This window comes from Bacillus rossius, chromosome 15 (genome assembly GCF_032445375.1).
Source record: "Bacillus rossius redtenbacheri isolate Brsri chromosome 15, Brsri_v3, whole genome shotgun sequence".
NCBI classification, from domain to species: domain Eukaryota; kingdom Metazoa; phylum Arthropoda; class Insecta; order Phasmatodea; family Bacillidae; genus Bacillus; species Bacillus rossius.
In genome coordinates, this window is record NC_086342.1 from 44,260,826 (window position 1) to 44,276,549 (window position 15,724).

The 15,724-nt window shown below is 38.7% G+C and overlaps 1 protein-coding gene across 1 annotated transcript in view; it reads right to left on the minus strand.

The window, feature by feature from the left end:
* Positions 1–11,245: 11,245 nt before the first annotated feature.
* Positions 11,246–15,724, minus strand: part of LOC134539539 (balbiani ring protein 3-like) — a 28,372-nt gene continuing 23,893 nt past the window's right edge. The window contains exons 6-7 of the mRNA XM_063381645.1: positions 15,208–15,392; positions 11,246–12,630 (exon numbers count right to left, since the gene is read on the minus strand). Of these exons, the coding sequence (XP_063237715.1) occupies positions 12,483–12,630; positions 15,208–15,392 (333 nt within the window). The 3' untranslated portion in view covers positions 11,246–12,482. The remainder of the gene's footprint in view (positions 12,631–15,207; positions 15,393–15,724) is intronic.

The following is a 15,724-nucleotide window of genomic DNA, read 5'->3' on the forward strand; positions in this document are numbered from 1 at the left end:
TGATGAAATGATTGCATACTTTTATGAATAAGATTGAATCATTTTTAATGAATTATAACTATTTTGTATGGATACAAAGAAGGAGTGAAATGAAATCTACAATTTAATTGATAAAGTTACGTTTATTTGCACTCATTAATTCAAATATGATTATTGCTTTAACGACGAGATTATTTTTAATATAACTTTAATACATGTTTGCTATTTAACTTCTTCCAATCTGTGTTATTCTGTTAAGGATAGGACGATGATAGGAAAATTAGGAAACGAATGGGAGTGTTTCCAAGTTTAATGTGCCCCGAAAAAGTAAAATCGATGGTTGTTCCAATCGAGTGGAAGAAAGATAGATGCGGCGCAAGCGTACAATTAGCGTAACGGGACACAGCGTAACGGGACAATGTGCGTTATGGGAAACTTTTTCGTGCGTGCAGCCGGCGTTCGTCTATTTATTAGACGTTGTCACGTCAAAAATAAATTTGTGCAGATATACTTGGAATTTTGCTAACTGAGATGTAATACGTTCTGTTACGACCGCGAGAGACCAGACCGCGACGTCAGGTTCGGAGCTGGCTGGCGGCCCCGCACGGCCACTGACGTCACGCGCCGTCCACTGACGTAAGGCATGCCGCGCGCGCCTGGCCGGATTACAAGGGTCATAGCTACCCCCTGCCCCCCTCCGCTCCCCGCGCACCGTCCCGCCACGGACTATTGTCACTTTTTAGAGGTCTGGGAATTCCGGGCTTACATACGCCACCGCTAGGAGTGGCGTGAATAAGCGTCGGTGTTCTGGGTGTTTCGACTGTTGTGGGCGGAAATCTTGAGTGCAGTTTTTAAATTTATAGTGCAGACATTATTAATAAATAAAACTGTAATAACTAATTGGGCTATTCCTTACTAACTCAATAGTTCTCCCCACATAAATCGAAACAGTTCCATCAAAAACTCAAGATCGCAGTGCGAGTACCCGGCGTTTTTTTTTTTTTTTTTTTTTTAAATGCGCAGTACAATTTTAATAGCAGACCAAAAGTTTGAACAAAAAAATCAAAATTATTTTGAACGCATAAAAATATTAACTGAATACTCAAATAACAAGCACATTAGAACTTTGTCCCATATTCCACCAAAAAGAGTATTCACAAATAATTTCCTGACAACAAGCTCGCAGTAATAACGCAATATTAAAAGGCACAAATTACCCAGAAAAAACTAGCAATCCTTACGTATACCTATAGATTACAATTAAATACAATGAATGTTGCATCGTTTCAAAAACATTAAATCAATAATGTATTATGTAGCCTACTATATATATATATATATATATATATATATATATATATATATATAGTACAAACAGTGACTACGTTTTTTGAGCAAAAATGCGTCTACGCTAATTCATTAAATAATCGTTAGGACTGGAGACGTAAACGCAAGTCGTACAGTCGAAGATCTGCTACGTAGCGAGTGTTACAGAATGCAGAGAGAAAGTTGAAATTGGCAAAGCAACCCTTATGTCAACTTAGGAGTGTTTATGTGCAGCTTGCAGCTCCGTCGTTATTAAAGTTCAAAAAATTATAAAAGACATAAATAAAATCAGGTACACAGTTACCACGAATCCTTCGACCACTCCTAATTAATTATAGTATTCCTGGATGTACCTGCGCGCGGTAAAAACAGTCTGGAACCGCGGCCAGTGTAATCGTTCCTCAGGCGTAAGTGTCTGGTCATAAGTATACAGCACACAAGCAATAGCAATGGCAGGCAAGTTAACACTGTGTGTTCTACCTTCAATAGGCAGCTAGCATCTCAACATCGGGCTGTTTCCAAAAATAATGAACTTCAAACAATATCCACAAAAAAAATTCAAAATGTTCTAAGTGTTAAGCTAAATAAAACAAATTTAAATAGCTAATTTATCAATATGCTGTGTCGCAGTGGGCATTTAGTAAAATCAAAATCATCTTTCGCTATCACGCTCCACCAAATTTATTTTACAAAATATTTGTTTAATAAAATGCATTTAATTTAATGTGCTCCAAAGTATATAATATGGCCTCAACCATGAAAATACTATTAATTACACAAAATGCACCTATATTTTAACTCTCTAAAATAACTACATATAAGTATTATTATTAAAAAAATACAAAATTAATTGTATAATGCATTTATAGCATGTCTGCTATCCCTAGATTATTTTTTTTTATTTTAGCTTTGTAAGCCCGGAACTTTTTATTAAATCATTAATATTTTTTATGTTTATTTAGTATTGTATCCAATTTTCAAATATTTTAATTGGCCATTAGAGGCGTGCCGAAAGCCATCGTGTTAATCAGCTTTAGAAAGATTTGTATTAATTAATTCAGTTTTTTAAATTTGTTTCACTATTATTAAATTTATTGATTGCCTGGTTTATTAAAGTTTTACGTCGAGTATTTTGAATTGGAATTTTAGACATTATAAACGGACTTTAGTTCCTTGAGTCGCCGCTAGAAATGCAACAGCGCTCGTGCGGACAGTGAAGGTGGAGTCTGTTTTCCGCCTCAACCTATTGTAAATGTGTATCACGCTGTATTTCAATTTCTGTTCTCAAATGGTTTCAAGGTCTAACTTCAACATGGCGTCGTGAAAACGCAAGTCTCGCATTAGTGTTCAACTGTAATATACGACGCGGAGCAAGTCTCAGCTCATCAGTTCTATATCGGCTTCCAACCGAAGAGGATGTCCGGCGAAGGGGCGTGCTACCTCGTCAAGACGTCAGTTATTCATCGAACGTCAAACGGCACGTGCAGTGGACGCCGAGAGAATGGCTGTGGTCAAGTTTTCCCATACGGCCTTGTTTTGTGCAATTCCTGTGTGAAGTTCATCATATCCCCTCCGTTTTGTTCATTTCTGGCTGAACGGGTACACCCCAAGGCCAAAACACGCAAGAGTGAAGTGAAGTGAAGTGAGCTGCCGGAGAGGCCGGACGGCCTGGCACGGGTTTCGATGGCGTCACGACGTGCATGCAGTGTGCAGTACTTATTTTTTTGGCAAAGTCGTAAACATTTAAATTTAAACAAGCTTGAAGCTTGGTGGATTGGACAGGGAAGTAATCAGTGAGATTTAATTTTTGAAGAAGCTACGTTTTTGTGATGCACGAGGGCGATGCACGCCACGCACCGCTCAGCTGTTCGTCCCATTTGGCCGGTTGGGCGTGACCTTCACCGCAAACGGACGTTTGCGTGAACATTTGCAAGTTTATGCAAATATACGGTAAACGCATTTCAGGAGAGGATATCAAGTAAGTGCCCCTTGCATGATTTTGGCACAGGTGTGGGAAAAAATCTACGTATTTTTTTTTAAGTTGACTTTTAATGTTGCGGCAGTCCCAACCGTTTGGTGAAACGTAAAATGAACCTAAAGTTACTTTTAAAGTTTACCAGTGGAATCAGGTACTCTCGTTGCGTTTGATAAGCCTTCCCAAATTTAGTGCGCTCTGACCTTTTATTTTAAATGGAATCACACGGCCGTGTACTTGAACTGGAACTTATATATATATGTATATATATGTAAACATATATATGTATATATATGTATATATATATATATATGTATATAAAATTATATATATTGAGACACTTCAGGTGTCTCATGTGATTATGTTTAGTGTTTATTATGTTTAATTATAATTTTAACGTAATTTTTTTAAGTAATGTTTTCATATTTATTTTTATATAAGTCTTTACTAGTTTTAGTTAATATTTAATCAAGTACTGTGGTTTACCGTGCGGCCATTGACCCCTGCTGAATGGACTTGTCCACGCATGAGAGAGGGGGAAATTAGCGGAGGGAGGTGGATGACGTCACGGGAGTGTGACGTATGCGGCGAGCGGACGTTTTGGACTGTGGGCAGTCGAGTCTGGTCGAGAGAAGCTTGCGGGCGTTGACCGACGGCGGGTCAGTTGTGAATATGGGTTCCCAGGGTAACTCCGTGCAAGGGAGTTGGGACACCACCCACACTTCGGTATGAACGGTTAACTATGGACACTGCTACGCGGAGCTATCGTCGCCGCGGCCCGCATCAGCTGCATTATATTTTGGATAACCCGTAATGTACGGCAACGTATTTCGCATCAACGATTTTAAACTTTTTCGCAAGTCGCGAGTGTTAATCCACCACGCCCCGAAGTGCGTCGACCGGCGCCATTTGACTGTGCAACATGGTCGTCTACGCCCAGTCTACAGCCCGGGTACCCGAGGCGCTACAGTTTGGTAAATTTCTACGGCACGGCGAGCACCAATGTAAGTAAAACTTTAATTTATTAATGGTGAAAGAAGAGGATGTTTTTGGGACGGTAGCCAAGATTTCGTGTGGACTCTCCCCACCCCCCCCCCTCCCTCGCGCGGCGATGAAGGACAGACTTAGACTTATGCGATGGCAAGGTTTTTGTGCCGCAGGTAACGTGATCGCTACGGCCGGGCGTCACGTATAGCATTTGTAAATTTTATGTCGTTTTTTTTATATTTTATTCCACTTGTCTGTAGTTCATGTATTCTAATTTATCGAGAATAAATGTAAATGTTTGCATATCATGTAATTGGTTTGAACGCTGCAATAACCTACTGCACACCCAATCAAACTTGTAATTTAGTTTTGCGTCTCTACCGCGTTTACGCAAGTAGCCTTGGCGAAGTCAAGGTTAGCGGTGTTGAAAAACAATGCTTGTAACTGGCAGTGCAGGTAGAGATGGACGTGGGCTGTTTGCCCCCGCACGGGGTAATTTTTTACACCCCACAATATATGTATATATACATATATATACATATATACATATATGTATACATATATATATGTATATATATACATATATATGTATATATATACATATATGTGTATACATATATATATACATATATGTATATATATATTTGGTATTCTGTAATAATAATATACCACGCTAAATTCTAAGAAATATTTTTAGTGGGTCTTTGTAATATGTTTTGATTGCCGGCGCCGGAATTTACTTTCATATGGGAGCTCCTGATGTATTTATTTGTAAATTTAATATTTTAGTCTAAGTTGTGCTTGACGCCAGCAAAGGTTTGAAATTGTTCTTAATTTTTTTTTTTGGTAACGTATTTTAACTTTGAAGATTATGCTCAAATATTTTATAGTTATAAATGTACGTTCCGGGTAGGGAATATAGAAAATCTATTGTAGGAAGTAATGATATTTATATCAGGCGCGGATCCAAGGGGGGGGATAGGGGCGATCGCCCCCCCCCCCTCACCCAGGGAAGCAAAATCGATGATGTAGCCAAATACATAAAGACCCGCGGTTTGTCTGACATGAAACCAAAATATTGATAGCTGTGTGCCACATTAACACAGAGTAACTTCACTCTGGGCATGTTTCCTTCATCCTTCAACTTTTCAGCTGTCCTGAGCTCAAGGGAAAAGCATGGCTTGGAATGTTGGAAGGGGGTGGCGGGCGACAAGCTGGGCTGTCCTGTTACTGGAGTGGAGGGTGGAGTGAGGAGAGTTGCAGTGCGACCACAACCAACCCCCCCTCCCCAACTATACGCCGCGCCAACAGACTGCCTTGCCTCTCGTCAGTAACCTACTGTATAGTCAGTGACAGGACAGTGTTCAGTGAAAGTATCATCATGTTAGACGAAACTACTGATGCTTTACGAGTCCCAGTTGACACTTGTTTTGAGGTATGTACACATAGATTCAGTGCACGGAGATGTTTTACAATTTTTAAATTTTCGACCATTTGTGAACAGTGAGGACAAGGACCAATATGAAGTATATGAACCAACTGTAAGTGGCAAAGATATTGGGCAAGTAATACTTTCTGCTCTAAAGCATCACTGTCTTGACCTAAGCCATAGTGTTAGCATATCCACAGATGGTTGCAGTGTCATGGTGTCATAAATTCGTGGTGCTGTGGCTGAAGTCAGGCGAGAAGCTGTGAATGCTGTTCACTGTCCATGACACAATCATGCTCTTAATTTGGCCATATCAAAAACTTCCAGCATCCAAGCAATTCAAATAACTATTGCAACAATGAAAACGATAATCTCGTTCTTCACTGCATCATCAAAACGCTCAGCTTTACTCAAGAAAGTTTTGTCACCAACTCTCTGGACTGTGTGGAACTCGTTGGATCGAAAGACACGATGGCATTTTGCAGTTCCGAACATCTTTTCTGAAAGTAGCTCAGGCTTTAGAGTGTGCCGCATCTTGGAAAGATGCTGAAAGTGCTGCAAAAGCAAAGACTTTTTTGACTGCACTTTGTGAGAGTGAATTTATTGTCACAGTCATCTGCTTATCTGATATGCTGGGAGACACTCTTCCTTTGAGTAGACTATATCAGAAGACTTCAATAGACCTTAAGGTTGCCCAAGTTATTCTGGCAGATATGCTTTCTGTTCTAAATACAAAATGTATACAGTGCGAAGAGCTATTTTCTCAATTTTTCAACGAAGCTGATGGTCTTGCTCAGGAGCTTGGTGTAGATTTAACTATACCTCGAACCTCGACTTGTGAAAAGGCAAACACACAGACAAAATTACCCATCAACGAACCCTGTTGAATATTTCCGAAGAGCTGCATTCATTCCCATTCTGGAGCACATTGTCGAAGATTTAAAACATTGGTTTTCGGAAGAAACGCAACAGCTTCACAGCCTGTCAGCTTTGTTACCAACTTCCTCTTATAGTCAAGTAAATGTCAAAAATATTTCTACAAAGTATGGCTTTCTCCTTGGAGTGAATGGGCTAGAATATGTGGAAAGACAACTTATTGCCGAGGTTCGATCATGGGAGGCGAAGTGGACCCGTGAGAAAGAAATCAACAATACAATACCCTCCACAGCTCTCGATGTTCTCGCTTCGTGTGACGAGGAGCTGTATCCAGGCATCTACATTCTCCTGAAAATCTTAGTCACCTTACCCATAAGTGTCGCTTCGGCAGAGAGAACATTTTCGACATTGAGAAGGCTTAAGACGTGGTTGAGATCTACCACAAATAAGACAGACTGACCGGACTTGCATTATTGCATATCCATTATGGCTGCGAGATTGATAAAGAAAAAGTCATTGATCGCTTTGCAAGCAAGAGAACCCGCAGGATGAAATTCATTCTATGATGGAGAAAAACTGTTGTTTTGCAACTTCTATTTATGCACAATCATTATATGTATAAGACATTTTAATTTTAGTTATTACTACAAATGTTATGCCCATTCTTTAGTTATTGTATTTTATTTATTATTTTCTGATAACTTTATAATTTACCAAAACTCATTTTCTATGAAAAATTTTACCGACTATACCAAAAGTGTATTCGACATTTTAAGCACAAAATTGCTATAAAAAACGCCATTTTGCATGCGAAAATCTATCATCTTTCCGTGGGGTGGACCCCCGGAATCTCCCATTTTAATTAATTTTGAAACCTACATTCGCCCCCCCCTGACATGAAACGCTTGATCCGCCCCTGATTTATATGGAGTGTGCCAAGGAAGTTGGACTAAATATAATCTTGCCTACTATATCAGGAATTTATGTATTGCCTAATACGTTATTATAATTGGATCAGCTTATTTATGCGACGTGCTTTATGTAATGTAATGTTTTTATCAGAACACGTCGTATGTTTGGCAAAGATATATATATATTTTTTAGGAAAATAAATTTTAGATCCTAATCTTTATTTCGCTTGTACCTAGTTTTTCTTAGCTATACCAAACTGACCCTATCTCTTATTGTCTGCTGCAATTTTTGCTGTACAGAATTTTTTAAAGCTTTTGAATTAATGTTGATATTAACATTTTGTAATATTTTCTTTAAGTCTGCCCCCATTTTTGATTTGTGGGTTCTTGACGTGGTTTTGGCTCTGGAACTGTTAGTATTTTGGGCAGAGCAATTTTTCTGCATTCAGATAAAAAAAATTTATACACGTTAGTACCCAGTTGGGGGCGGATATTGTGACCTTTGGCTGAAAGTGATGAGCAAGGGTTACACATTATCCATTATTATAAAAATTTAGTCCTTAACTGCCGGCGGTTAAATATTACCAACCTTCGAGCTCGCATTATTAAACTATACTATAAAATTTTCTCTTAAAAATATTATAAATTTCAGTTTATAACTTAAATAAATTTTATCATACAACGCCAACATCATTGAAAGTTTTTTTTTATTATTCGGTCAATCATAACACTGCACCGTGACTTAGTAACTTCGAATAAAATGTTGAAAATAAAAAAAAAATGTTTTATAACAAAAATTATATAAAAGTTTTGTAGACAACTTTAGGTAAAACTATTCTTAGTCGTAGGTCCATAATTGCATGGGGCACAGGCCTACATAAACATTTATGAACTCTCAGGAAATCTATGTCGCGCAACATGGGTTGTTGGTAATTTAATGAAAATATTTATTTGAAGGACATAAATAAGGGACAATAATTTTTCATACCGAAATTAAAGCTCATAAATACAACTTTGAAGTGATGTTCTTCATTGTACTGATTTAAGAAATAAACTCACACTCGCATCAAAAACACACACATATATATAATAAATACGCTTATAAAATATTAACTGAAATTTACCACTGCTTATTACTATAAACAGCGTTTTCCACAACGGCGTCTGACGATTCTTAACATTTAATGTAGGCGAGTGGGCCTTGTACCACCACCTATCCATGTGCATCCCAGTCATGTAGCCACTGTTTGAACTGTGAAACTCCTGGAGAAGTCAGATATACGAGTACAGTCACCGTAAAATTATAAAGGCATCACACACATGCAAATCAACCTTAGGTACTACCGGTCATTCCCATGCTAGCGTGTTCATTTCCCGGTCTTGAGTGTACAGCGTCAGCTGTTGCTTCCCACGATTCTATGCGTAAGAGCGCCTTTACTCAGATTTGACAGCCATGTTTACGTTTTAGATTCTTTATTTCTGTTTCACAGAGAAGAGAACGGTAAATATGTATTTTAGCGGTATTTGCGGAAAAAAATGTTAAAAATCCGAAAATACCTTTATTCAATGCTCTTTAACTTGCTCTTTTCATTAAGGTGGAGATAAGAAATTCCAAATACTTTAGGAGATATCGAATTTTTTAATTTTCATCACAATACCTGTGCATTCATGCGGCTTTCACAATTGTTTCTTGTTTACGAGTATGAATTTTTTTTTTCGCGACGTACGTGAACGACTACATCATTTTCTACTAATGGCAAAGGATTGTACCCGCCTCCAACTTAGGTGAGTTAATAACGTTTCAAATTTTAATGTTGTATTTGTTATTTGGATATTGTTGCGCAAGTAATAAGTAAAAAAAATTATGTGAGTTCCTACTGTTCATACTTTGTCCCGGTTTGTTTGGTCAAGTCAGTTACATTATAAATTTTTTAAAACTAAACAACCATTAAAATTAATTCACATTATTTTTAATGTCCGCTTAGTTTGAAAGTATTTATAATGAAACTGACCTGACCTAATCGACCATTTTAATTAATTAGGCATTCACGAACACACGACATAATAAAAAAATCGCGACGGTCGAATGATTGCACAGGTCTTGTATGGCAAAATAAGAACGGCGATATCTCCTAAAGTATTTGGAATTTCTTATCACCGTTGGGTTTAATGAAAAGAGGAAGATAAAGAGCATACAATAAAAGTATTTTCGGATTTTTAACATTTTTTTTCGCAAATACCGCTAAACTACATATATACCAAGGGAACTCCATGACGTGAAACACTGACGTAGAAGAAAGCTACATATGTTACTTGTTTGTTGGGTCTTTTTTGACGTGCATGATACAGAACGATTAATTGCAATTATTACTAAACTATTATTATATTATCATAAGTCTAAGTATTACACTTATATTATTGATTCTCAACATAACTTTATGTATTTTGGTTAATGTTCAGTCTAAGTTTATTTTTAATTAGTTTTTTACACAAGACATATTAAAGAATTTAGAAAATAATATTTTTGTATCGAATTATTTTTATATGAACATTTACCGCATAAAATTAACTAGAATATGTGTAACATCTAACCTCGGTAACGAGCAAATACATTTTCAATACAAAGATACGATACTACAGACATGACTACATGCATTTAACAGGATGCACGTTTACACGAACATTCAACTTGGTGGGTTACGATCGCCAATTTACGCTATGCTACAATGCCTCCAAATGAAGCCTTTTAGTTTTTTGAAGTCAAATGTCGCTTCAGCTTTCGGAAACAAAGACAGAGGCTTTCATTCTGAAAGTTAATACTCATACTAAGAATAGAGATAAATTATTGTTTATTTATTTCCATGGAGTATTTGTTTATTTATTGTGCAAAGGGTAGTTTGACATGTTTTTTTTTTTAATTTATGTGTCAGCCATAGTTTACATGAAATAAACCTGAAACGATGTGGGATGAATAATACATTTTTTTTCTCAGTCAACACACCCCACACCACCTGTACTAAAGAGGTTACACGTCCCTGTACCAGCTATGGTGCTAACCACCCCCCCCCCCCCCCCTTCATTTCCATTCTTTTGTAATCTCAAGATGTTAGTTTATTTTTTTTATTTTGGTTTGACATTTTGTAAATTTGCAAATCTTGACGGAGTCCGAGTGACTTTCGCAACATATAGCCTCGTAGTCTCGTAGCCTCGTAGCCTCGTAGCCTTGTAGCCTTGTAGCTTCGGAGCCTCGTAGCCTTGTATCCTAGTAGAATTATATGTTCGTAAAATTGTAGGTTCGTAAGCAAGTAGCCTTGTAATTTGCAAACAAACGTCGCTGGAGCTGTTGGAGCCAATAACGTCTTGAACCATGAGTAGTACGATACGCCCCTCATGTCCTAAAGCCGAGCGCACGGTGGAAAGACCAGGTAGGTCCAGAAACGCCAACGTGTGCTCATGTGCTACCTCGACAAGACCACGGGCTGGTTATTGCAACTTGCCACGTGTTTCCTGTTCGTCAAAAGCTTTTGTATTTCTCTCTTGCCCGTGGGAGTTGCACAAGTTTAATAAACACCCGGATACACTATTAAATTTATGTGACAAATCATTTCGTATTTTCTCCACTCAGAATATTTTTATTTTATTGTAGTATGCAATACAAAATTTTCGAAATAAATAAATTTTACCTTTTATATGATATTATTTAAATTTCGTTTATAATCCTCAAAAGAAAATGACAGAAAACATAAAGCAAACAATATAGACTCAATGTGTGCAAAGTTCTTTTACTACAATAAAATACATTATTGATACAAATTAACTATTAAAATAATTAAATGTTATCAATAATTGCCTGTTAAACGCTTAAATAACTTACTTATACTATATTATAAATATATAATTTATAAAAGTTAAGCACACTTAAAATAAAATATTGTATTAAATGAGTGCGTAAATAAAAATAGCACAAAACGAAGATAATATACCCAAGTTATCATCACTAAAGTGCAATCAATGCTTAGTTAGTAAAATATTTATGTAATATCACCCATGTAATCTCACAATAATAGTAGTATTGTATAGGGATATTTTGTATTTTTTCATAGTAAATTGCTAATCTTAAGCTCGATTAATTCGTTTTCAATTTCAACAAGTCTTTGACTCGTTCTTTAAATAAAACTGTTTAACGTTTCTGCAAAAAATTACAAATGTTACAAACGTTCACAGTCTCAACACGTTTGCGTGGTTCTATGTGTGGGCTAAATAACCTGAATTGGATACTATGAAGTCTACATCTGTTTCAATACATTTAATTATCCTACAGGGGAAGGCTGAAATTTAGTTAGTAAACGAATTTTGACATGAATACGTCTTTAAAATTGCTTCCATGGTGGGAGGCAATTCAAAAAAACGAATGATAACAAAATCGGGGATTACAGTTTGGTGTTGCAGCTACATATCTATCATCTCCATCCCAAATTTAATTACACCACTGGATTGCTAAAGGATCAAATAAATCGTTACGCTAATTGAGGACTGTGACGCATCGCGCGCGGTGTAGGAGGAAGCGCTGCCATTTTAAGCTCATTTTGCTGCGTTTCGAGATTTACATTTAGCATAACTGGAGAAGTTACGACGTTCGTTTGATCGTCAGCTCTCGTCAGAATGTATCTATTGCATATACAAAACATTAGTGTTTAAATCATTACAGTAAATATATATGTTGTATTATAGAAAATATTACCTGTTATGTACACGTGTTCACGTACAACACACGACCGTGTCCATGACACAGCCACATGCCATTTTTTTTCCTTTCAAATAAATTGACATGACTTTGAATACAGAGGGTTAAGAACTATAACATTTTAAAGTTAAATTAAAAAAAAAGCATGCTTAATAATTACATATGTTTTTGACTATAAAATAAAGAGAAACAATTAAAAATATAACGAATCCCACTCTGTGATAACTTGGAGACAAGTAAGGAGACGTGGTGAAGCTACAGAGGTCGCAGCGGCTGGCGCTGTCTGCGGCGGGACGAGGAGCGCAGGGGCAGCACTGGCGGCGGAGGTCTGGGTTCCGACCGTGGGGGTGCGCGTCCCGGCGCCGACACCGCCCCTAGACGGCTCGCCACGTCTTCGCTGCAGCTGCGACACAAGCGCCCCTCGCGGTCGCTCTCACAACCCTCGCAACCCTCACAGCCGGGAAGCCTTCTTTCCACAGACGAGAGAGCCAAACCCCCGATCGTGCATCCTCGTTTTTTTATTTTATTTTGGACAACTCGTGATAACTAATGGTCAATTAGGTTAGGTTAGCTACATTATAATGACTTTAAAACATTGTGGACGGTTGATTTGGTTAGGATAGCTACATTAAAGATACTGTGAAATCATGTAAACGGTTTCCTATCCCTGGATAGCTACATATTAAAAAGTTATTTGCTAAGCAACCTTCGGGGAACTTCGGGTGTGGCTCTCTCGTCTGTGAAATGAAGGCGTCCCCTCACATCCAGCGAGCAAATCACACAAGTTAAGAATATTACCATACAAATCAAGAAGTGCAACATAAAAGTCTTTTTAATTGTGAGGCCTGTAGTCCCGCCTCAAATAATTAAATATTCATTTCTAATAAATATATATATATATTTTTGTCATTTGTAATCTTTATGACAGTTAGTTATTGGATATGCCTACTGGAATTGTGTATCGGTACCAGTTTTTTAGCGCTAGTTTGGTCGTGTGTACCGTATCTATGACGCGCCCTGGTTGTTTTGTTCGGGAGACCTAAGAAGCACATCAAGTTCTGCCATTCCCGATTACACCCGAACAATTCACCTTCGGCCAACTTCGAGATTTGTTTTATTTTTGCACAGGAAAAATGAAACCAAATATTAAAAGTGGTCGGTTAGGTTAGCTACATTAAAACACTTTAAAACACTATGGATGGTTAGTTAGGTTAGTATAGCTACATTAAAATAAACTTAGAAATATAAATATATATATATAAATAAACCCGAGGTTGGCCGAAGGTGAATTGTTCGGGTGTAATCGGGAAGGGACAGAACATGATGGACATCTTAGGCTTCCTGTTTTGTTCCCAGACTGCTGCGAGGCGCTGGGTTCGGCGTGGCCGCGTCGCTTGGTCACGAGGCGTCGATGAAGAAACTTGGGTGGTTGCGTGCTACCAGGTGCTACCTGAGGCAGCATGGTCAGTTGAACCACCCGAACAAGCAGTGGAGAAACACGACGTTAAAATTGTGGTTGGATGAAGATCCTGACTGAGAGGGACCAGAGACGCGTTTCACGAATTGTGAATCAAAATCTCCTCCAAACCCGACCGTAATTGCTGCAGTCAGTGAATGAAGGTCCAGCCATGAAATGAACATTTGGAGTTGGTCACCACGGACCTCTGGAAGCGTGCTGGACCCATAACCCAGAGGCCTGTGGATTGTAACCACGTTCTGCTACCATTTGTTACGCCCCTCGTGCCATAAAATTATATTATTTTAATCTAATAAAAAGCCTAGGAAACAGCTAAGCAGCTGAAAGAAAAATACAAGTATTACCAGAGGTAGCACGAGGTGGTGAACAAGACAATTTGATACTCCCTGCACACAAGCAACATGGGAGCTAGAGGATCGTTCAAGTAGATATAGGTTAACTATAAATAAATTAATTACTTCATAAGTAGATTGCTCTATAGGTTTCCTGTTTTATTTAAAAAGAATAAAATTAAAAATGTTTTCCTTTGTTTTGGTTTCACAATAAAAGGTATTAACAAGTTACTAAAATGAGGGCCGGCCCGATATGATTAGAGAAGAGGTGGACTATAAATCATCAAACGTGGGTAGTGGCTGACTAGCGGAATGTAATGGGGTCAGTATTCTAATAATAAATATCATCGAGTGCACCGAAGGCCAAGTGAAACACATCCTGGATGTGTGCGAAGTCAGGTTCAAGCTGGAGATGGGTCTGGGATGTTTTGGGGTGTTTTTAGTATCACAGATTTGGACAGCTCATTGCAGTGACCACTAACATGAACCAGCATGCATGATGAGTATGCTATTGATAACCCCGTATTTTAAAGATGACAGCAGCAAAGTTCAATGGATGGATGCATATGTACTGGTTTTGTGAACACTCCCCCACCCTGGAATATCACCTGATTTTAACCCCATTGAAATTTTGTGGGACTTTTCGAACCAGCAAATAAAATGCCGATATCAGCATACCCGAAATTTGGTGAAATTGCGCGATCAAATCCCCCAACGAGTGGCTTAACCTGGATACAACATCCCTGCACAAGCTGTGGACTCGCTCACTGACCGAATACAAGCTGTTATAAAAACAAGAGACGGAATTACATGGTATCAAATCATTATGGTAATGATAACACTAGGGGTGACCAATTTATTCTCCGGTGAGATGACATCGCAAGTGATTTCGTGGTCCTTCAGTCGAAATTAGATTGTTTCCGTTCAAAAATTGTTAAGCAACGATTGTTTGTTGAAACGGCCGCTTCGTCATTGTTTAAATTGCAGACTGACATGAAACATCCGTAGGCTAATAAAAAGAGAAGTGGCTTTTAAAATTTTAAAACTATCTAAAAACTATGTGTCAATGTTACAACACATACTCTCGTCCACCAACCCGCTGATCGCTTGCCGTGCAGTGTTAGCAGTGCAAAGATGTGATGCTCGTATGGGCTCGTGCTGCAAGGCCTACCTGCACGAGTTGAGGTCGTAGTGGTAGCCCGAGCTGCAGCTGAGCAGGCGGCGGCAGGAGCACATGCACTTCTGAGTGTCCCACAACTTAGTGTCATTTTCAGTCCTGCAGCGTTCCTCGTCAGCTGTGTTCACGCACTTGCAGAGGCAGCTGTCCTTGTCGTAAACCTGCAGGCTGTGACAGTCCTGCAAGCACACCCCAACACGCTCATTGCTACCACACACCACTTACAGAGGCAGCTGTCTTTCATGTACACATGCAGGCTGTGGCAATCCTGCGAGCACACCCCAACACGCTCATTGCTACCACACACCACTTGCAGAGGCAGCAGTCTTTCACGTACACCTGCAGGCTGTGGCAGTCCTGCAAGCACACCCCGAAACCCGCTCATTGCTACCTCACAAAACTTGCAGAGACGACTGTCTTTCACGTACACCTGCAGGCTGTGGCAGTCCTGCGAGCACACCCCAACACGCTCATTGCTACCACACACCATTTGCAGAGACAGCTGTCTTTC